The sequence below is a fragment of the Styela clava genome, chromosome 2 (genome assembly GCF_964204865.1).
Source record: "Styela clava chromosome 2, kaStyClav1.hap1.2, whole genome shotgun sequence".
NCBI classification, from domain to species: domain Eukaryota; kingdom Metazoa; phylum Chordata; class Ascidiacea; order Stolidobranchia; family Styelidae; genus Styela; species Styela clava.
The window spans coordinates 16,233,663-16,255,600 of record NC_135251.1 but is presented as its reverse complement, the minus strand read 5'-3'; the positions used below and the strand labels follow the sequence as shown (position 1 = coordinate 16,255,600).

At 35.9% G+C, this 21,938-nt stretch overlaps 7 protein-coding genes across 8 annotated transcripts; 5 read left to right on the top strand and 2 right to left on the bottom strand.

Moving 5' to 3' along the window:
* The first annotated feature begins 540 nt into the window (after positions 1–540).
* On the top strand, positions 541–2,668 carry LOC144411641 (uncharacterized). Its single transcript, XM_078120540.1, has 2 exons — positions 541–658; positions 2,071–2,668. Exon 2 carries the CDS (start codon positions 2,079–2,081, stop codon positions 2,628–2,630), a length of 552 nt encoding a protein of 183 aa, XP_077976666.1. The 5' UTR covers positions 541–658; positions 2,071–2,078; the 3' UTR covers positions 2,631–2,668.
* Positions 2,669–3,301: 633 nt separating this feature from the next.
* Positions 3,302–4,701, top strand: LOC120336316 (uncharacterized). Of its 2 annotated transcripts, XM_039403975.2 has the most exons (3): positions 3,302–3,440; positions 3,776–4,102; positions 4,368–4,701. In XM_039403975.2, the coding sequence occupies exons 1-2, from the start codon at positions 3,367–3,369 to the stop codon at positions 3,876–3,878; spliced, it is 177 nt and encodes a 58-aa protein (XP_039259909.2). In that variant the 5' UTR covers positions 3,302–3,366; the 3' UTR covers positions 3,879–4,102; positions 4,368–4,701. The 2 variants fall into 2 exon arrangements, with proteins under 2 accessions (XP_039259909.2, XP_077976671.1); XM_078120545.1 differs by lacking the exon at positions 3,302–3,440 and having other exon boundaries at positions 3,903–4,102.
* Positions 4,702–5,386: 685 nt separating this feature from the next.
* LOC120336453 (E3 ubiquitin-protein ligase rnf146-like) lies at positions 5,387–7,342 on the bottom strand. Its single transcript, XM_039404137.2, has 2 exons — positions 7,163–7,342; positions 5,387–6,659 (listed from the first exon to the last, which is right to left on the bottom strand). The coding sequence occupies exons 1-2, from the start codon at positions 7,340–7,342 to the stop codon at positions 6,165–6,167; spliced, it is 675 nt and encodes a 224-aa protein (XP_039260071.2). The 3' UTR covers positions 5,387–6,164.
* Positions 7,343–7,372: 30 nt separating this feature from the next.
* Positions 7,373–8,281, bottom strand: LOC120336454 (small ribosomal subunit protein mS33-like). Its single transcript, XM_039404138.2, has 2 exons — positions 8,035–8,281; positions 7,373–7,514 (listed from the first exon to the last, which is right to left on the bottom strand). The coding sequence occupies exons 1-2, from the start codon at positions 8,250–8,252 to the stop codon at positions 7,421–7,423; spliced, it is 312 nt and encodes a 103-aa protein (XP_039260072.1). The 5' UTR covers positions 8,253–8,281; the 3' UTR covers positions 7,373–7,420.
* Positions 8,282–9,585: 1,304 nt separating this feature from the next.
* On the top strand, positions 9,586–14,453 carry LOC120336362 (meiotic recombination protein REC114-like). Its single transcript, XM_039404034.2, has 5 exons — positions 9,586–9,743; positions 9,955–9,999; positions 10,428–10,615; positions 13,113–13,238; positions 13,860–14,453. The coding sequence occupies exons 1-5, from the start codon at positions 9,659–9,661 to the stop codon at positions 14,073–14,075; spliced, it is 660 nt and encodes a 219-aa protein (XP_039259968.2). The 5' UTR covers positions 9,586–9,658; the 3' UTR covers positions 14,076–14,453.
* A 1,630-nt stretch (positions 14,454–16,083) lies between these two features.
* Positions 16,084–18,117, top strand: LOC120335702 (arpin-like). Its single transcript, XM_039403282.2, has one exon. It carries the CDS (start codon positions 16,359–16,361, stop codon positions 17,031–17,033), a length of 675 nt encoding a protein of 224 aa, XP_039259216.2. The 5' UTR covers positions 16,084–16,358; the 3' UTR covers positions 17,034–18,117.
* A 14-nt stretch (positions 18,118–18,131) lies between these two features.
* Positions 18,132–21,599, top strand: LOC120335701 (ATP-dependent DNA helicase DDX31-like). The gene is made up of 2 exons (XM_039403281.2): positions 18,132–19,825; positions 20,403–21,599. Exons 1-2 carry the CDS (start codon positions 18,148–18,150, stop codon positions 21,065–21,067), a joined length of 2,343 nt encoding a protein of 780 aa, XP_039259215.2. The 5' UTR covers positions 18,132–18,147; the 3' UTR covers positions 21,068–21,599.
* The last annotated feature ends 339 nt before the right edge of the window (positions 21,600–21,938 follow it).

The window sequence follows — 21,938 nt, the reverse complement described above, 5'->3', positions numbered from 1 at the left end:
CTCGCAGGATAGGATTTTCAAATTTCTTCTGGAAAAGAGAGACATAGGTGTGGCCAGGGAGGGCGGTGGCCCCCATTTTTTTTTTGAGAAGCTATTTTACAGCATCTAAAGTGGCGCATAAATTTGTATGTCTCTTTGTCAACACCATTTTTCTTAGGCTCACTATCTATAATCCTTCATTCAAATGAACCAACCGGGATGAATGAAAAAACTTAGACAGCGAAGCAAGTTTGTGGAGATATTCTTCAATATGTTATGTTGTTAGATATCTGCTTTCATCTTCGGCAAAACGAGCCATCCTGTGGCGGCGGGGCACCTTGCACTTACCCAAAGTGTCTATAAGTGTTATAGTCACCTTGCACTCACCGTAATTATGCAAGACTCCTTACAACAGAATGGTATCAATTGAATTTTTGCGGCCGCCCAGACAGATATTCCAGCGTGGGTGAAAACGATGCCTCTTTTTTCAAGTGCAGTTTCAAGTATTCTGTGGCATCTGCAGCTGCCGCAAAACCATGGCGGTATTTTCATACCATGGCCGCTACGGCCAAACTCATGGCAACTGACTTTTTAGCTGCCACAAACCAATGTCGAGCTGCCGTCACCGCGGCAGGTGGGCCGTAAAGACTGGGCTGTCTATTATGGTGACAAATATTGGGTAAGTTGGAACGTTTTTCTTATGGATACAGTTTTGATTGATTTGGGGTTAGGGTTAGGGTTTAAGTAGATATAATTCCACATGATCAATTAAAATCTGGTACATTAATTTGTGAATATACCGTTAATACTGATTACTGAATAGCGCTATAAAACCATGGCAAGAGCTGCCGCGGTTCGTTCGTGGCAGGAGCTGCCATGAAGTGGTAAGAACTGCGCCTCTTTTTTTGTGATTTTGCGTATTAGTTTTCAGTTGTGTTTCCAAAAATTAGTTGTAAATCAAATAGTACCGTATAAAAGTCGTTATGCTTTCCACAGAGCTTTAGTTTAGTTGCAATAATCAAAAATTAGTCTCGAAAAAGCTGCGATGGTCTACCGTACCGGCACCGGTACGTACAGGCTGACAGGGCTAGGCTAAAATTAGATACCGGTATCTGTGAGCGGCACGTGGTTAATTGTTTTTAACAAAAATAATGCTTTTGAACATATAGGCCAGTCTAACAGTATAACAAGTTTATTTATAAGTGCAAACTCTTCAAAAAAAATCCAATTCAGCGTCAAAAAATTAGGGAGAATATTTTTGGGGCCACTGGGTCAAGGGTAGGGGAAAACCTCAATCGTAGAAGCTTATGATAGTCTATGTATTTTCAGTTTGACTCGACTCAACCCAACCTACCAATTTTATTCATTACTTGAAATATAATACGGTATCAGAATATAGGGCAATAATTCTGTTTTTTTTTAGGTCTATCATTGAATAATAGTGTATCGCATATATTTAGTCCATGAGTATTTAGGTATTATAAAAGTGTAATTTATTTTTGGCGAAGTAATAGTTTAAATACGAATGATATCAAAATGGGCAAACATAGGCACATATATGACAAAGTTATAAAAAATCATAATGCATAATGGGTTGCCACTTTGGTATGCGACCTCACTTGTTCAGTGTGATCTCAATTGTATACCAAAGTGGTGCTTCATTCAGACATTCTCATATATTTCAGCTCTTAACCCTAACTAGAATCACTGCTGCACTGAGATCACATAAATGTTGATAGATAGATAATGATTTATTTCCGATACAAGTACATAATACAATAAGCATGAGCAAATAACAATATTTGCTGTATAATATATGTTGAAATCCCATACCAATATAACACCCAATTTTCTTTGGCCATTATAGCTTTTGCTTCAATATAACCTAAATCTAGGTGCTTAGTCTTTCTAATTCAATAATTGATTCAAAAATCTGAAAATTTGGAGCAGGCTAATCATTTGCACTTTTAATTATTTGATATTTCATTTCTGAATGATTTTCATTTTAGCTTGGGTTAAACCTGCAAACCAAAGAACAAGATTTTCATATGGTAGTTAATATGTCATACAGTCATATGTCTTCTGTTTCAGTTTTCAATATGTCTAATAAAAACCAAGGATCCAACACCAGAGCAGAACTATCAGAGTTAGTAAAGCGAAAAGAAGAAATAACTGAAACTTTAGCAAATCTTGAGCGCCAAATTTACGCTTTTGAAGGAAGCTATTTGGAAGATACTCAACTCTATGGAAACATCATTAGAGGATGGGACAGATATTTGACAAATAATAAAAACACTAATAGCAAATCAGATCGTAGAAACAGAAAATTTAAAGAAGCTGAAAGACTTTTTAGTAAATCTTCAATCACATCTGCGGCGGCTGTAAGTGGAGTGGATTCTCGAAAAGATGGAGACTCTAGTTCAAGCAAAGAAAAACAATCTAGAGAAAATGGAGGAAACAAACTGTTAAAACGTTCAGATTCAAATGGCAAAATTTCCACATCGAGTGTTAAAAATAAAAATAACTCGGAAGATGGATATAGTTCTGTCAGTACCCAAGACTCTGCATCTGCAAGCAAAGATAAAAAGCGTAAGATTCGGCAGAACAAGGTCGACAAATATGGTAAAAAATCACGCTCTGGGGAGAGCTGATATTATTTTGCTGCCTGCTGTGGTTCATAAATTTGACTTAATTTCCTGAATTTATTGTTGACTGTGAAAAGTTTGAAAATACGACCAGCCAAAACTATTTAAAATTTAGGATTTTTCGTGATTAATCATATGGGAGGAACTCTCTCTATCTTGTCCAGTCACCATGTCAGTCAGGGGTCAACCAATCAATCTTTCCTTGGATGTTGGAGGAAAACCTACTCAGCCAATGTATGGATGCATGAACTCTATCGATGAGTCCAGAAAGACTTTGCATCCATCTATTTAACTATACCAGATTTTACATTGAATTTATCCTGATAGAAGTAGAAAACACATTCATTGCTTTTTGCTCTTATTAAAATTTCAGTCTGCAAATGTATATTTGCCATATTTTTTTTAATTGTTAATTTTAGAATATGGCCATCCCTGGTATTTCTGAAACTCTGTAAAAGCCACTCAGATGTACCGGTAGTACTACAATAACCTTATCAACATACCTTTGGTGTGTGTGACTGTGAGACGTGGATTTACTATTAACAATATAACAAACTGTACAATTGTTGGTAAGAAATCAATCTGAATTGAAGAATCCGGTTGATGCTGCATATTTTTATAAATTTTGTCCTTTTCATATTATCAATTGTGCCTGTGTTTCATTATCGATATTCGATGTTTTTGATTTATATAGTGACTAACATTATTAGATTGAGTCTAGCTTAATGCTCAGTTCTTGAAAATGACTCCTACAGATAAATCAAAGAAATCATACATGAACATTGTGAAAGAGTGGTTTACAAATTCATCGAAGAGGTAAGCTATGTGTTTGTGTGAATTTTCTATCTCTGCCAGGTTGTAATAAATTCGGTAGGCAATGCCGAACCAAGTAGGTAGATTACAGTCCTTCCAAACTATCATAGTTTCTTACATTTTAGTGTCCTTGTTCATGGAAAAGGCTGATGGGTCACCCAAAAAAATCTTCAACATAGCTGCGAAATTTGATTATAGCGCTACTTTGGACCATCTTGCAAGAAAATTCTATAAACATAAAATTCTTTTAATGAAAAATGAGTCAACATAGATGCATTCGTTAATTTGAAAGTTAATAAGATCTTATATTGAAAAACTACTTTGTTTTGATATTGCAGGAAATTCCTTATCAACATCGCACTTTTTGGCGCAGGCGTTTTATTGACAGGATCATTTGAAGACCTGACTTTTGAATCTCTTCCAGCACCTGCTGTCAAATAAGTTCGGGATATAAACTGTCATACCATGGACAAATTATGTTTGCTGTTTGGTTGGAGTGTTGCAAGATCTGTATTAATTTTGCTGGAAGACTTGGATGATGATTTAGCTTTCAATTATTTTGTTTCAATTAACGGACTTACTTTTTTTGTTCACACTATTGATGCTACTATATCTAGCTTGACTTATGAAAATCCAGCAAATATACCGGAGCCAATTTTACATGGGTAATTAAAAACACATTCTTATATTTTGATAGGATATCCTCATAAACCTTTTGCTTTATTTTCGTAGCGCACTACATCAGCAGTGTGACTATGGATTTTATACTTCATACAAATTTGGCTTGAAGTTTATCATTTTTATGAAATATAAATGGGAATTAATAATTAGAGGAATAGGAGCTGGAAGCACTAGAATTCCTGCTAGCTTTGGCTCCATCTGGGTGTTTTTATCAAAAAATTTTCGCTATGCTCATTCTGATTTTTTTAGTTTCAGTTTAGCTGGAGGATCTCCAGGTGCAAGCTTAGCCATGGTGTTATTACAAAATAAGCGACATTATCACAAATACAATTTGACACACATGACTATCTGTGTGGCACAAAGCTTGATGTTGATGTCCATGATAAAGTTCAAACATGGTTGTTCAATAGAAGTTCAACTCTCTGAGACAATGGATGAGTTGCGATACACCTTTAACATGATATGGAATAACTTGTTGTCCAGGTTTTCATGGAATTCTCAGAAGCATAAACATCCTCATCATTCAGCAGCAAGATTTTTAAATGTTTTATTAGATCATTTCAAATAGATCTCTTGTTTGAAATTTACTTCATTGAATGAATGTTGGGGGGATACTCCAGTCAACCACTTATCGACCCAGAATTGTATTTTTAAATTCCTTGTCGATGGTTGTTGTTGTCAGGCAACGGTGCAACCAGCGTTTTCAAAACGGGGGGGGGGGGGCTCAAATCTGAATTGTCGTGGAATGGCATCCGCAAGAAGTTGCACTACCCATTTTTAAAGTCTTCTAATCTGGGTAAACTGCCTGGTTATATCTGGTTTTGATTCACATCTTGCGACACTGACTTCCTCTTAAAGATATCACGGTTGGAAAAATGTCGATTAATCATATTACATTATTTAGCTAGTGGCTAGACAGGCGGCATTGCCTGGTACAACTCATCATAATGTTGGCAATGCAAATTCCGGGAGCGTCATATCGATAAAAATGAATCCCTGATTTTGACGAAACTGGTTATGTGAAAGTGCATTCTATAGACCAGGGGTGGGCAACATACAGCCCGCGACGAGATTCTGACCGGCCTGCTGACTATATCCAACCACACTCTCTAATGTGGTCCGACGCATCATTCCTGAAAGTTGCCGATCGCTCTACTGTCACCGCACTGTTAGTGCGAGCTGGGGAAATAAACAATTGCGTTAGCACACTTTTCAAACTAACAATATAAGTTCAAAGCAGAGCGCGTGCGCGTCGCATACATTCCTACTTCTGTTATCAGGTATATTTATAATTAGATTTTATATTAAGTTTTATTAACCATGAAATATTCCAAGAAACGTGAAGTTGACAGAGTGTCGAGCATTTAACAAAGATAGGTATTTTTTGTAATAATCTGGCCCGCCGGGGACTTCATTTTCCCACATCTGATCTGGCCCCCCGACTAGAGAAGTTGCCCACCCCTGCTATAGACACTATTTCGTTCTTTGAAAATTTTAAAAGGGGGTGGCTGGTCAAGCTAAACAATACTGCAACAAAGAGCATATTATTTCTAACCACCGAGTCTTAGGATACATTTGAAAATTTATTCACATCTGCCAATCAGAATACAGCAGATGATATTAAATATAGCATTTTCTCTATAATACAGAAATCAGTATTCTACTTGTTAGAGCAGGTGATGCGCTTGAAGAATTAGTTTTCAGGCGGTTCCATTATCTAATGTATTTTACTGCAGAAGCAGCTAGCTATGGAATGTTGGGCTGTTTGGTTTTAAATATTTACATCATTGTGTTGGAGACTGTGTCTAAATATATTTTGTGTTAGAGGAATTGATAACTTAACTGAACAAGTAATTAGTGAACTATAAACTATGAGAGGCAAAAATAAATCTGTACACATTGTACCCGTGATTTGCAAGTTCAATAATACAGCTATTCTGATTTGAACAAGTGCATATGTTTTTACATGGAAATAATATATTTGATGCGCAGATATCTATTTCGGTAGGCTAAGCACTTTGAAGTCTAATAATGTGTATTTGGGAGTCAGTTACACCCTCCTGTTTGGGATCCAACAACAGGATCATTTCCATCGCCTATTGGACCTTGTCTCAACTGGGAGTCACTAGCACCCAAAGTTGATGCACTTGTAGATGTGTCTGTAGATGAGGTGGACCCAGTCATACCGGCTACACCCTTTTTCTGGGCATCCACTATATCTCTTTTGATTTTTCTTTTCCTGGAGTTCATATCTCGTCGATACTGTACCATTTCCTCTAAGTCTATGACATAAATGGCTCCAGCTATTAAGATGTCAATGGATTTATCTTTGCGATTATATGCATCCTCAATGTCAGCAGACGTTCTGATGTCATATTGCCACCATCCTTTATGACCTTGATAGTACCACATATGCGTGGCTATATCTTCTGTCCCTGGTTTCGAACGATGTTTGGCTTGAAATTGTCCAGGTTTGGTTAAGAAATCAGCGGGAATATCAGTCCTGCAGAGAGCACAAGGCTGTCGTTGAAGTGCAATACCCTAATCAAATATACATTATGTTAGATAGATCACAAATGTTTAGAATTAACATTCATATAATATGGTATACTGGGAATGTATTCAAAACTCACTTGATTCATCCATTTTTGGATGAAAAATAATATTTCTAGGCCTTACAGAATTTAATAAAGTGAAATTCTGACAAACAGGCCCAAGGACTGGAATTGAGACCATTTTCTAAAAATGTCAGCATAAGTTTTCGAGTGCACTATCAATGATAAAAAAGTTAATATTGTAAGTGTAATACTTTGTTTAACAATTTTCTTGAAATGCGATATATACAAGGCGATATCTCACACTACTTATAGTCAATTTAAAAAAATATATAAGAAAAAAAAAAGAATAGATGATATACAAGAACTAGTAAGGTTTGCTGTGTCAGTTTTTTGAAGGCTCAAAACGAGAAATTTTCCCCATGCTGATTGATATCACTACTCTAATTATCCCTACCAGATAATTGTATTATATGAGTCAATTCTAACCTTTGCACACAAGAAGCAAAATGTGTGGCTGCATGGAAGTTGAATAGGTTGAACAAAACGTTGCAAGCATATAGCGCAATCCAATGTGGGGTCTCTTGGAAGTGAGGGAACATTGTCGTTTTTACTTGGGTTGGTTGACAATTCCTGTGTTTTTGCAGAGTTCTGATCCTCAACCTCCATTTTTTAAATTAAAATGTTAAGTTTGTTGACAAATGAGGCAGGTGAGACAAATATGAAATGTAGTGTTGTTATATAAAATTAATTTTTCTTTGACCAGTCTTTTCTCACAAATACTTTCCCTCTGGCTTCTCTCAAGCGTTGGTATTCTTCATTGAAGTCCAAATGTTCATCTCTAAAAATAGAAAGATCACACAAACATATATGATGATTTATGAAACAATAGTCAATTTTGACAATAATTAGAGACCACAAGCTGACATATACTACCTCATAGTCATTGTGGCATTTGCAGTTTATTTGGTATTCTTTTTGTTGCCCTTTTTTATACGATTGTGTCCAATTTAGTAAATGTGTAATATTGAGTTGTTCGGTTGCTATATTTGCTGCTTCAATGCAGCTACAAAGTGTCGTTGACTGGTGGCTTCCCTTCCCCAGTAAAATTATGTTCTTTACTTTTTCGCATATATTTTTGTATCTGTTTATTACATTACTGGTTGGAAAAAATAAACTTGACTATGACTCTTTGAGTCTTTCGCGAACCCTAATCCACTGCAACAAGCCGATATACGTTTTTTTAATTTGTTATGTACTTTTTATTTATTTCATATTGTATATCTGTATACTGGTTTTGCATGACAAAAATAAATATCTGAATCATAAATCATCTCTACATTTGAAAAGTTACTACTCACACATATAGTCCCAAATCCCTGAGTTTGATGAATAGTCTTCCAGTCTCAAAAATCTTCGGATAATAATTGACAAACTCAGTTTTTTTATAGAATGGCTGCTTGGACATAAGCTTGATGACTCTATGTGCTTGAAATTGTTGCTGTTGAGTAGGTTCTCCAAATATTCTGGCACTCAGATGTTTCATGTGCTTAGCATATTGAGACGGACTTCTACTCATCTTATAGTCTTAGAAAATTATAAGAATAATACATTGAAGTGATGGTTGAGTGTCTGGGTCTAGTATAGTTTTGTACTTCCAGTGGGTGTAACATAATGAATTTTGCATATGTTATCCCTAATCCCCACCTGACTATGCCATCCAAAAATTATGTCACCATCACGTGATATGGCTTGCCAAAGTATAATTACAATCGCCCGAAATGGCATCTGCGCCGCCGATAACGAACTTGCTAACGCCGACGATCTCTCTCCTATGGTGATCGTTGTGACGAAAAAACGAGAGAACTAGCTTGCTCGATTTCGAGTGATCGTCTGCGCGTTTTGGACGATCATCCTCATACTTTGGGAGGGTCTTTTTACGCCACTGTGACGTCCAAAATGACACAATTTCGGTGACATAGTCAGGTGGGGGTTAGGATTAACATATGCAAAAATTGTTGAGCCAGGCCAACTAGAAGTGGCGCGGCGGTGTGGCTTAACAGGCTAAACGTTAGGAATACGCTCGCCACCGCACCTCTAATTACTCTGCGTGGGTTCGCAGGTTCGAATCCCATGCAGGGATGGTTATGTGCGAGAGGATTGCTGGACTCCTCGCCGTCGTTGGGTGGTTCACCTAACCGCTGGTCGGGTACGGCTTTCTCCACCACCAAGTCCATGCTTCCCAAAACAAACAATATAACTAATCCCATACCGGTACCCGACTTGGAATGGTAACCGCGCGAGAGGCCGTGGTTCGCCATATGGATAAGCCCTCCTATCGGTTTTCCTCTCCCCTGGATAAATAGCCTATGTAAATCCTATCCTATCTGCATGTGGTACTAAAATATACCTGTATACCAGACATGAATATCTCAGGTATAGTATCACACCTTTCTGCCTTTGTATAGCTGTATAGAGTTGCAATTGTGATAATACTACAATAATAATATCCTTATCTGAAAACCAATACAGTACAACCTGACAACTAACTTGGCAATGTGGCGCATCTGGCTAATGTATTCCAAGGAGCCTTAATTTAGTTGCAGTATTCAAAAATCAGTCCATGGAAAGATAGATAGATAGTTACCGTAGATAGATAGTTGATGCGATAGACTAGGCCAAAATTAGGTATCGATAGCTGTTAGTGGCAAGTTATTGAATTTCCTTTCATATATATATATATGTATTTTAAATAGATCCACACGTAAAACAGTTTGTAAGCGTCGACTTTTCAAAACACTCTTGTGCTCCCATAATGGCCATCAAAAATTTACAGGGAGAATTTTTCTGGGGTCAAGGGTCGAGAAGACACCAATTGTTACATCACCGTAAAGCTAATGCCGATAGCGATTGTTACGGAAATAAACAAGGAAGCACGCACGGAGCTGGTTTACTTTTTGGGTGGCTTTGCGAAGAACTATATTCATGAACGAGTCTGTGACAGGCAATCTAAATAGGACCTGGGGTCTGAGCAAATATGCCAGACTTCTGCCGAAAGCTGTAGGAACTGGTAAGTTGATCATTGTTACGTAGTCTGTAAAATTGAATAACAACAATCATTAGCCAACGGCATCACTGAATATTCTACGATTTGTTTCAACAACACATACCGGTGCTAACTTTCTAAAGCGGGGGTTTATAATACACAACCATAAAATAAATGACAACTGCCCTGTGGCCAATCGGTGCATAGTAATTAATCCCGCGTATTTCACTTGCAGGGGATGCTATGTGCGCAAAATCGGGAGAATGGAAAACTAGTGAAGGTAATGTACCAAGCTAATTTTCGTCGTTGGGAAAATTTGAATTTCATATTTTTTGAATACATCAAACACGATTAAAGTAATGAATGAAAAATAATTAATAGGTTACTGTTCACGATGATAGCAAACCACGTAACCGCAGGTCACATTTGTATGTATGTATGTTTATTCGTCTCGTAAAAGCAAAAACACAGGAGTTAGTAAATATCAACATTGAAGACTGGATGTATACACAAGACCATACTGGCCTAAAACACATGAAAGTGCGGCACACCCCCTATGATAAGCATAAAATGCAATTACCTACCTATTTGAATATATGAGTATTTTATTTAGTAAATTCGAGCTACTCTTGATGCTTGTTTTTCAACCCGTCACATTGAACTCCAAAACTCACAATACAGCGACACTGAATCTTATGACTATTCCAGATAGCCTTACATCGCCGTTGAGCATAGTGATCACAGTGACCGGCCATTTGACAATCTTATCAGGAACGACAGTCCTCGAGGGATACTTCCTTGTCGACGCTCATAAATGGTTGAAAGGCTTTTGTAAAAATAACTGTATAGTAATTGCGTACAAAACATGTGACGTGAGTCGAATATTCCGCCTTCAGGTTGGTATCAGTTGCATTCTCCCTATGAATTTATCCTATTATTTTCGGTACTCCCAAATAGGGTTGCCACTGCAGTATACATTTTTTTTCAAATCGAATCTCGAATCAAAAATTTTCAAATCGACTTTTTCCGAATCTGATTCCATTGAGCTTTTTTTTTTCTTATTGCATGCGTATGTTTGCTCAAAGTCACAAAAAGCTCAAATCTAGAAGAGAAAAACTTTGAAATGGAATAAGCTATATAGCAAGGATGATAAGGGGTTTTCAGTGAAAAAGCCACACTTATTTCCATCATGATAAAAAAGATGTAGCATTGATGAAAAACTTGCTGTTGCAACTTATCTGTGAGTCTTACAATACTGAGTTATTATTGTGTTATACTTGTATCAGGACTGAAGCAATTTGATGGAATTCATACGAGAAAATAAGCAGGGAACAGTTTTACTATTATGTTATAAACACAGAAACAGTACTGCCTTCCCTAGTCCGACACCTGTATGATATGTGACTGGTATTTCACTTCTTGTTATATTGAATTAAGGCCGGCCTTATTACCGATTCTTTATCTTCAAAATTTCAGGACAATATTTTACATTTATGCCAGCAGCATAGAGTAATAAAACAAAAACATTCTAATTGCATCTGAATTACTATAAATGCGAAATGCTTGCAAAAATATGCTTGAAAACGATAAATTTAACCAAGATTAAATTAAATAGATTTCGAGAAAAACAATTGTTCACCCGACAACGATTGCGAACAAAAATTTCCATATTATTTGTGGCTAACAGCGTTATTGGCTAACTCGGGCTACATTATTATCGTGGACTACGTTTAATTTCGTAATCCAGAAAGTCCAAATGTGCATAGTGGACGCCGCGCTGACAAGCGATAATTGGTCGACGTTTCATCTCGATCAAACATGGTCCCTCCCTGGGGCTGAGGTAAGACGACATTCGCACTGTATGCTTCGTCTGGTATGAAATCTGGCACGTGTTGATGTAAAACAGAGCACAAGTTGCCATTCCTCAAGTATTATTTACTCCCACCTGTCCGTTATGGCATTTGCTAGAAATGATCCGAAATGTTTTATTCCCGCTTGTATCGCTTTAACAAAGTTAAAAGTAAATACTACTTTTTTTTGTAACAGCTGAAAAAAGACGTGTATTTACTGTTACATTATGTCCCCCTGAATTCGTTTACCGCCACTCGAGTGGAAGCCTGATAGACGCAAACAAAATAAATATATATTTTAGAATGAGAAACATGATTGTCAATTAACATTGCCGGCCCATGAACTCATTCAGTAATAGTTCTCCTCGAATATACGCGAAATATTTCACTCAGAACAAAGTTTAAATTAAATTTCAACCAAAATTAAATATTATCTAGACGTCGGTAGCTGATTCTTTATCCAATCATGCCAGGGCGTACAATAACTTGGTCGCAACGCAGGTGTGCTGTTGAAAATTTTCATCAAAATTGTCACGAATTTTCAGGTATACGATCCGATATAAATTCGCGCATAATAGAAACTTAGGCTATTCAGTGGAAAACTGAACTCGCAGTTTGGTGGAAATTACGCCTCACATTATTTCGAGTGATTCGGTAAATCGCTCTCTTTTTCCGATTCGCGTAAATCTGATTCGAATCGATCCGGAAAAGATGCGATTCGAATCGATCCGATTCGTAAATCCAAAAGTGGTATCCCTACTCCCAAAGTATGTGTACCAGGTTAGGGTTAGGCCATATTTAATTCCGATTTTTCATGTTTTAGTTCTATTACGAGTTAGGGGACTGTCTGTGTTAGACAAGTGAATATCCCCCTGCCCATAGGTTTCAGCCCCTTTACGCAATTTGATGTAAAATAGGCGAACAAAAAATTATTCACCTTCATATTGGTACACATACTTCTGGAGCGTCTTATTTTCTTGACGTTTTTGACTTACTGTAGCCAGAAGTTGATTTTCATCAACCATGGACTTCCTAGCCACTTTTACAAACTGGGGTAAAGAGTTCAATTCTACTTTTTTAATTTAAAGCTGAACATGCGCAGCTTGGCACATATCGATTAAGAGCATTAATGCTAAGACTTTTCCGCACAAAAATCAAGTTGTATGGTGAATATGTAGGTAAGGAAATTTCGATTTCGACACAAAAGAAAAAACGCGAATAACGACATGGGTTCTTTTCCTGTTAATACCTTTGCCAATTCTGCTTTGTAAATACCCACAATATGTTACAATCAATAAAATCAAATGGTACCAAAACAGCTCAATGCCGAAAATGAAATCCCTTTTTTGTCATCTTTCTGTCGGAACCTCACATTGTTTTAGAAAAATATCGATTATTTATTATAATTTCAACGCAATAGTACTAACTTCCGGACTTGATCCCAAAAAGTTTTGTTTTCCAACCGCACACCAGTACGCTGCAAATGACACTCGCAATTTCGTATTTGTACTGCCGATAATGCCGTATCTCTTTTCGTTGACAGTTTCGTGATTGTGATACTCCGGGTTCGACAAGCGATAAATTATGTAAAGAATGCGCGAGTGTTATGGGAAAGTATTTTACCGTCAAAGTTATAGAAAACACAACTAATGAAAATGCTCTCACCCAGGTTAGTTGATTTTTAGTTATAGTTAATACAATTTGTTCACAAATTATAATTTAAATGATGCTTTAGTATAATATGAACTGCAGTATAGTTTCGTTCAAGAAACTAAAACAATTTCTCGATCTGTCGTCTGTAAAACTTCGGAATTAATATATCCATTTGAATTTTTATGGAAGTTTCCAAATTTAGAAACAGTAGATTTTATACGGCGAACACAATTACCGTAGCTAACTGGAGCACCCATATATTACAAATAAGTTTTGCTAGAAAGGCAGATTTAAGGGCGTAGTCCGTCCCCAACAGGCATTTTGGGCAGTAGTCATATATGAAAGTATGCTTAATAATACGGCGAATACAATGGACGAACTAATTTTTAATGGAACACTATTATAAATTACATTTCTGTCGTTTCACTGCACTGTATTTCTATAAAAATCTGTATCATTGTTCTTTTTTAACATCGTTCTTTGGAAATAAAATCTCTCTCTCTCTCGTAGTAATAGATTGATATAATGCGCTCAGGTAATTGCATATATTAACCACTAGGATATAAAAATGTTCTATTGCTGAGCAAAATAACCCTGACCAAAATTCTGATTCATCTTTGTATATTTTACCATACAGGCCATAACAATGCCTGCATTGCCTACCGTCTCTAATATTTGTTCAACAATTCTGTCGGATACAAGTATGCCACTTCTATATCAACATTGTAACTATGATGTCACAAATTCCGCCGAAGGCATGGCTGAATTTGTAACTACATGTCTGACTGATCCAAACTTTCCTGCGTTCGTAGGACATGTGGAAAAAGTAATCAACGGAATAAAAAATAAATGAAAGTATAAAAGATGATCCATGACTAGCAAAAATGCGATTAACATTAGACTGCTAATTTGCTACGACATTTCGAGTTGTCTGTGTTTGTTCAGGGATTTTTCAACAATTTGAATCGAAGTTTGTAAGTTGGAATAGACTCTTTCGCGGTTTTATGAACATGAACATCTTTGCACCGCTTATTATCCCGAAAACCTTGCTCTCCTTGCGATAAATCTTATCTCGTTAATATCAGTATCCCTCCACTATTGAACAACTATCGTTATTGTCGGAAGTCGCACGAGTTTTTGATTAATCGGTGCAATTGGGCTAGGGTTTACTATGTATAGAGCAGTGGAAATTGACTTGCTTTCTTAACACGACAGAAAACCTGGGTATGATTCTTCTCAATCTGCCATTATATGGCATGTCTTAAATGGTGTTTTGGGGGTTAATGATCAGCAATTAGCGAGTGTCTGAAAGAGGATAATGCAAAATAGACTCAGAGTGACAGCTGACATAGGGTTAAGGTTAAGCCGCCATGGCCTTATCCGTTTAATAATTTTACAAAAAGTCTTTATAGCCATATTTCGTACAACCAAAGATGTACAACTCAGGATTTGCGTTTGACAAAATTCCTCATCACATCGCTTACAAAAGATTCCAGTGAAATATCGTCATAATTCTTCTTCAAAACTTTCGGATTGCAAAAGCAGCCAAAGTAAAGCTGTAACCCATCCCATGTAGCTGTAGCCCACCCACTCATTTACCCATTCATTGCTGATTTCTAATCGATTTTATGTGGTATAGGCGTAGTAAACGATACAAAAAAAAAATGGGGCACAGTACTCTCAGTGTTAAATATAAGTTAACAATGCAACGTGTGACCAATAAACATAATACAGGTGACGTTGCTGGTCTAACTACCAACAAACATAGGATCTATTCGTTGTCTGAAAAGTGAAAGTTCGATAAAAATTGAAACTAGAAAATATTCATGGGATGATATTAAACTTGAATTATTGTTTTTAATATATATCTAATGTTGCCAACTTTGCTTGGTGATTTATCCAAATCTTCTTTGTTGAACACGGTACCAGACAGATTCTGAATTTATAAAAATATTTAATTTGAATATAACCTAAAATTGTAACTGTATTGAGCCAAAAAATTGATAACAGAAACATAAATAAAGTGATCATCTACCTCATCATTTCGGTTATTCAATGCTTCCTGTTATTTGATATTTCTGTGAACTGATTCCAAAGAGTCTGTTGAGCCTACTGAAGATGAATGACAAAGATTGATGCTCGAAAAAACAATAGGTCTACTAATTTAGCGAATATTATAGATTGGAATTGTTGTAGAAATGAATTCTCTCGTTTTTGAATCTTTCGGAGTGCAAAAGCAGCCAAGACAAAGCTGTAATAATAAAGCATTTATCAGTGTTTATTTCAAAACATTGATTTGGGAAGGAAATTTCCGTGTTAGAAACTATATACAGTATTTATCTCTCCTAACAAGGCTACGGTATATTCTATATTTTATTTAACATATGGGTATACCAGTTTTAATAAATATATATTTAAATACATATGCCGTATCGTCTCGTTCCTATACCTTTTCTTGGGAATTTGTGTTTCATTCTCGCAGACTTTCTATTGAGCCAGATGACTAAATATTTGCCTGTAGAACAAATAATTTTTATTAGCAAAGTTTAGTAAATCAAATAGCTATTATGTGGAAACACTTCATAGTATTAATGTACCAAATAGAAGGCACTTCGGAAAAATGTCTGGGTTTCTTACGTGAAGATAGGAGCTAAAAATCGTTCATCGAAGCTCTTAAATATCTTGGAATCGGAATTCGTTTGATACAAATCCTGGGCACTCTCAAAATATTTCAATGAAACGTCCATCGTCATAATTCTTCTTTTCGTCCTGTAGAGTCGGAAGAAGAGCTGTGAGAATGAAACTTACATCAGTCATTTCAAAATAATTTTACGCTTAACTTCAGAGACCGCCGCGTCACATACCTCAGTCATAGGACCATAGTTAATGAAAAAATGCCTCATGAAGAACATGCGTTGCTCCTAATGTGCTGCTGGCAACGAGACTTTCAGGCTACCAACCCCTCTCAGTTTCATTGAGCTGTTACAGTGTTGAAGTTACCATCATTTTTTAGTTCATTTTTCTCAAGGTTTCTCGACAGTCAGTGGACCGCGTGTCACAATATAAGTACAGTAGCAGGAATTTCGCAAGTGCGTTTTGCTCGTCGAATCTCACTTGGGCTGTTTATACTTGTATAATGAGTCGCATTTATAGTAACGATAGTCTGACGACGTTACCTGTGAAAACATGTCATGTATCTGAATGGTTCATTGGGAAGTTTACTGCAAAAGGCGATGGGGTTTTGCTAGAAGGAAAAGTTACCAAAAAATCGAGGTATGCAATCGTCGATAGTTCTAAAAATAAGCATCGATATTTCGTCTTTCACGTCAAAGTAAAACAAGCACATCGTCGAAAATTTGACGGTTCTGGCAAAGAAACAACACCAAATTTTAGCGCGAAAACGAAAGTTAGCACTGGTTATTTGATGTCCTCTTATAAAACAGTAGACAAAGGGAAAACAGATAAAATAGAAAACATGAAGCTGAAAGAAATAATCGGATCAGAACAGCTTTTGAGCATTACTGAAAATGGCCCTGTTTCTGATGTGATTCCATTTTGGATATCAGAAGAAAATGTGGAACAACTTGATATTGACATTGATAATGAAGTAAGGCTGAAGACAAAAAGTGATTCTCAATTTATTGATCAATTACTAAGGATTGAAATAGAGTCTCGAACAGTGGGTAACATGGCAGGCGATGAAAAAGTTGGATCATCATGGACAGATAAAATATTGGCAAATAAAGGTGGTGATGTATCAAACAAGGTGCCTGTAGTGGAAGGTGTGGATGAAGACGAGTGGGACGACTGAACGAAGTTGTTGTGGTTCCACTGCAATCTAGTTTACCAGTAAATATTGCACTCGAAACTGGAAAAGATAATCCATTTTGTATGGTATTTTATTACATATATGTCATCTGAAGTATACATTTAAAATCACAATTTTATATTTATTATAAATACTGAAATATGTAAAGTCAAATGTTTGAATTTGGCTGTAAAATATATCTGTATATGAGAAGTATCACTCATCAATGAGATTGAATGCTTTGTACCTCTGCTATTTTGACCAAGTTTCTAAATAAATAATTGACACAAAAGTTTCCAAGTATTGTTTCCATTTCATAATTACTGGACAAATATGCTCAATTGTTTTCAATTTTTTTTTTCTGCTCAAAAATTTTATGATTAAAAACTTTCTGTTTCCATTTTATAATTGCTGGATAAATGCTCGATTATTTTCAATTTTTTTTCTGTTTAATATAGTGCAATATACACTTTTAAAGCCCTAGACTGAGAGTATAGTTACCATCACTGACAATCTTGTTATGCAGATTATCATCATGGCATGTTGATTCACATAATGTATCGTAGTAATAGTATAGTAATATCGCGTAATATCAATGACGAACTGAAACTGAGTAATAGGCCTATTATATATCAAGTAATTCATTGAAGATATACTTTATAAGATATAGTTCAATTTGAATCAATTAATTACTTAGTGTAAAAAAATGACCCATCCTTGCATCATGTCAAATTCAAAAAATTATTATCATTTTTCAATTAGAAGTTCTCCTGCTTATAAACACAATAAAGAAAGTACCAAAAGTGAAACTATTTGCCTTTAAGACCTAATTATACCAAAGTAAATATATTATGTATATTAGATGTATTGACACTATGTGTTTTATGTTGATGACAATAAGCATGATTGTGATATATACACTTCAATTACTTGTGGCTGCAGTTATTTGTGTGGATATTCTCTTAACATTTTAAGCTATCATATTATAAATACGTTATATATTCAATTACCGGTATGCATTGTTTCATGTTTGGCACTATTAACAACTATCTTATTTTAATTTACATTCATACATTTGTATTTCAAGTGATAATATCTATATAAAATTATTAACATCATGGATGATGATCTCAGTATAAACTTAAGTGCATCTGGAAACTTTCCGCTCCACAAGAAAAAAAATAGATTCTGGGGAAATAAGAATTATCGAAATACAAGTCGGTATAGATATGTTGGACAAAATGCAAAGCCCACCATATTAAATACATCAAAGGTAAAAATCTTGGATTCAGAAGATAATTCTGTTTTAAAACAGGGAAAGAATGAAAATGATGATTATAGCACTGCGCTCCATTTCAAAGGAGTTGAAGTCTTGCCAAATGAAAAACCGAAAAAAGTAAAATATTTTGCAAAGAGATCGAATACCAAAGGAAAAACTGTTGTTTCATTGAACACGGATGAATCCAAGTCGAGTACTGATAAACAAAAGACAAATCTGAATGAAATAACGAAAAAGACTTCTGTTACAGCTCATCGGAAATCATCTCTATTTAATCAGAATCCAGAGATACCAAAGGTTTCTCAACCTGATATTTCAAGTGTACAGGAAGATATTTTTTCCAGGGAGAATTTCTCAGATTTAGAGATTCATCCACATTTATTATCGTATATTAATCACAACTTAAAGTTGAAAAATATGACTTCTATTCAGCAGAAAGCGATTCCTGTTCTTTTATCTGGCCGCGATGCTCTAGTAAAATCCCAGACTGGTTCTGGAAAAACCCTTGCATATGCGATTCCAGTGATACATAGAATACAGGAGATCAAACCAAATATAAAAAGGAAAGATGGGCCAATCGCAATGGTGCTGGTACCGACAAGAGAACTGGCTCTACAATCATATGATGTTTTCTCAAAGTTAACTCTGCCATTTTGCAGAATTGTTGCCACTTGGATCATTGGTGGCGAAAACCGTAAATCAGAGAAATCTCGAATTCGTAAAGGAATAAATATTATAATTGGTACGCCAGGTCGTATTTTGGATCATATACAAACAACAGAGGCACTTTCACTTGCAAATCTAAGATGGTTAATATTTGACGAAGCAGATCGCTTACTTGACATGGGATTTCAAAAGCAAGTAGATGCAATAAGAAATGCAGTTAAAAATCAGTCAACAAAAAAATGTCAAAATGTGCTTCTGTCTGCTACCTTATCAGATAAAGTACAAAGGCTGGTTGATCTCGCTCTGCATAATCCATGCCATGTACAGGTTACTAATACTGATGTGGATAGCGGGATTGAGAAGGAAGATGATGAAATATTCGCGCTGCCTGAAAAACTCATCCAACATGTTTGCATTATACCTAGTAAATTGAGACTCGTGGCTTTGGCAACATTTCTCAAAGCAAAGCAATTGAGGAACAAACCAGTGAAAGTGATTGTGTTTTTGTCTTGCAGAGATTCTGTAGAGTTTCACTATCATCTTTTAAAGCATGTTTTACGAAAACCAAAACTTGATAACGGCATGGAGATTCCTTTGGATATAGATCTGGCTGATAGTGAAGTAGAACATGTCAACATTGTACAGCTTCATGGTGGACTGTCACAAAACGAGAGACAAGAAGTTTTTCACAGCTTTTCAATTAGTGATACTGGTATTTTACTGACAACAGATGTTGCCGCGAGAGGTTTGGATCTTCCAAGTGTACATTGGGTAATTCAATACACGAGTCCAGGGAGTCCGGTTGATTATATTCATAGAGCTGGAAGAACTGCAAGAGCAGGAAACAAAGGTATGAGGTTACTTGAATTATGTACAGTGAAATTGTATTTTGCATCAAATTAAATTTTTTTTACTTGGTAAGATTTTGACAGTAAAATACATTATCCCATTAGAACACCTACGTCAGTTGAATAGATCATGATAGTAATGGTCACTACATTTTCTGCTAAATTTATTGCATTATTAGTAGAGACAGACAGATTTCTGATCCTGCCGTGCTATTACATTTTTGAACAGAGCACCAAATCACTGCATAAACATGATTGTCAATCAATTTTGTTCTGTCCTTGTCTTTGGCATAGGCATTGAAATAACAAAATATATGGAGATGCATGTTTTTGGAACCAGGGTCAAAACTAGGATAGATTTTTCATATTTATCTCTCTCGGGGATAAAGAAACGCTTCATCATGAACAGCGGTGATGGGTTCAGCAATTCTTGTCTACATAATTATCCCCCACAGGATTCAAACCTACATAGGGGTAATCATAGGCCCGATGGCAAGTGAATTTAAATGCTTACCAAGATGCACCAACTACTGAGCCTACTACATGGTTTCAAACTACTACTGTTATTTTCATGCACAGGTAATGCTCTCCTGATGCTGACACCATCTGAAGTTAAATATGTCAACCTGCTAACACAATTCAATATACAAGTTGAAGAAATGAATGTTGATGACATCTTAATTATGGGAATAAATGCAACTGGTGTGAATAAAAAGAATGCAGATTTCAAATTGAGACTTTTGGATGCAGCAAAGAGTGAAGCCACAAATTTACAAAGCCAGATGGAATCTTACGTTTCTAAAAGTATTAAAATCAAAACGCTAGCAAGAACTGCGTACATGTCTTTTATTCGTGCTTATGCAACATATCCCACAGAACTCAAATCAATTTTTCATGTCAAATATTTACACCTTGGACATGTTGCTAAAAGTTTTGGATTGCAGGATGCTCCACATGATATTGTGAAAAATCTTCAAAAATCTGTCGGCCAGTTACCAGTGAAAACTTCATTCGAGTATCGAGAGGCAAAGATCGAATTGACTAAAGTTGAAAAAGAACAGCCATCAGACTCAGAAGATCAAAAGAAAGAAAATATCCAAGTGACAAAAGAATTGAGTAAACCACGCCTTAGTAGGAAACAGATAATGAAAAATAAAATGTCTCGAAAACCTGACTTAATGTCGGAGTTTAGCAGCGGTTTATCAAGTTCTGATATTCCAGCTAAAAAAATGAAAAAGCGTTGAGCTAAGAAAATTGTTTGATGATCGTGTTTGTCTGAGACTTGTGTAATAAAAACAAATGATAGTGAAATTGTATTAATTTATATGATCAAAATGCTAATAATTCCACTTGGAAACATAAGGTTCGTAGTTGGTTCACAAGTAATGCTCCCCTACAATGAGATGTGACTATATTATCTATTTAATTATTCTTGCCCTACATGTCGCTGATTACACTGCTTGGGTTGACTGATTTGAATCATTATGAGAGATGATAAAAGAATTGTCATACTCCTTACATTTGTATTCATTCCATACATCTATAACTATAACTTGGTTATTAACCTGAAATAAATTTTAAAAGCCTATCCCATTCTTAGCTTTATAACCCTTCCCTATAGTCCAGTGTTCCCCAACCAGTGGGCAACAAAACAAGGAGAAAAGGTGTTTATAGTCCAAGCTGATTGTATTGCCAATTTTCTTTCCTAACTGATTTATAATCCTTTCCTGCTTCTATGCTCTAACAACATTTACAATAATGATGAGCAGTAGGCTATAGATTACATTGAGTTTATGCTACACCAATATTTGGGAGTGAAAAAGGAAGTATAATAAAATTCTTGGTAATCTTTGACACATCTTGGTAGATGCTTCAACTTGAGATGTATTAAGAGCACAACGATAAAAAAAATGCATTTTTTTGATGAAAAGAGGACCGAGAAGCGTAAGCTCTTGGATGTGTGAAGTTCCATCATGTTAACTAACCATTTCTACTTCATGGTGGATGTAATATGCAGCGCTGATAGCCATGGTAGTTCCATGCTGTCTAAATCTGAACCAAACGACCTTTTACTCCTGATAAAATTTTAAATGACGTCGTAGTACTCAGTTGCAT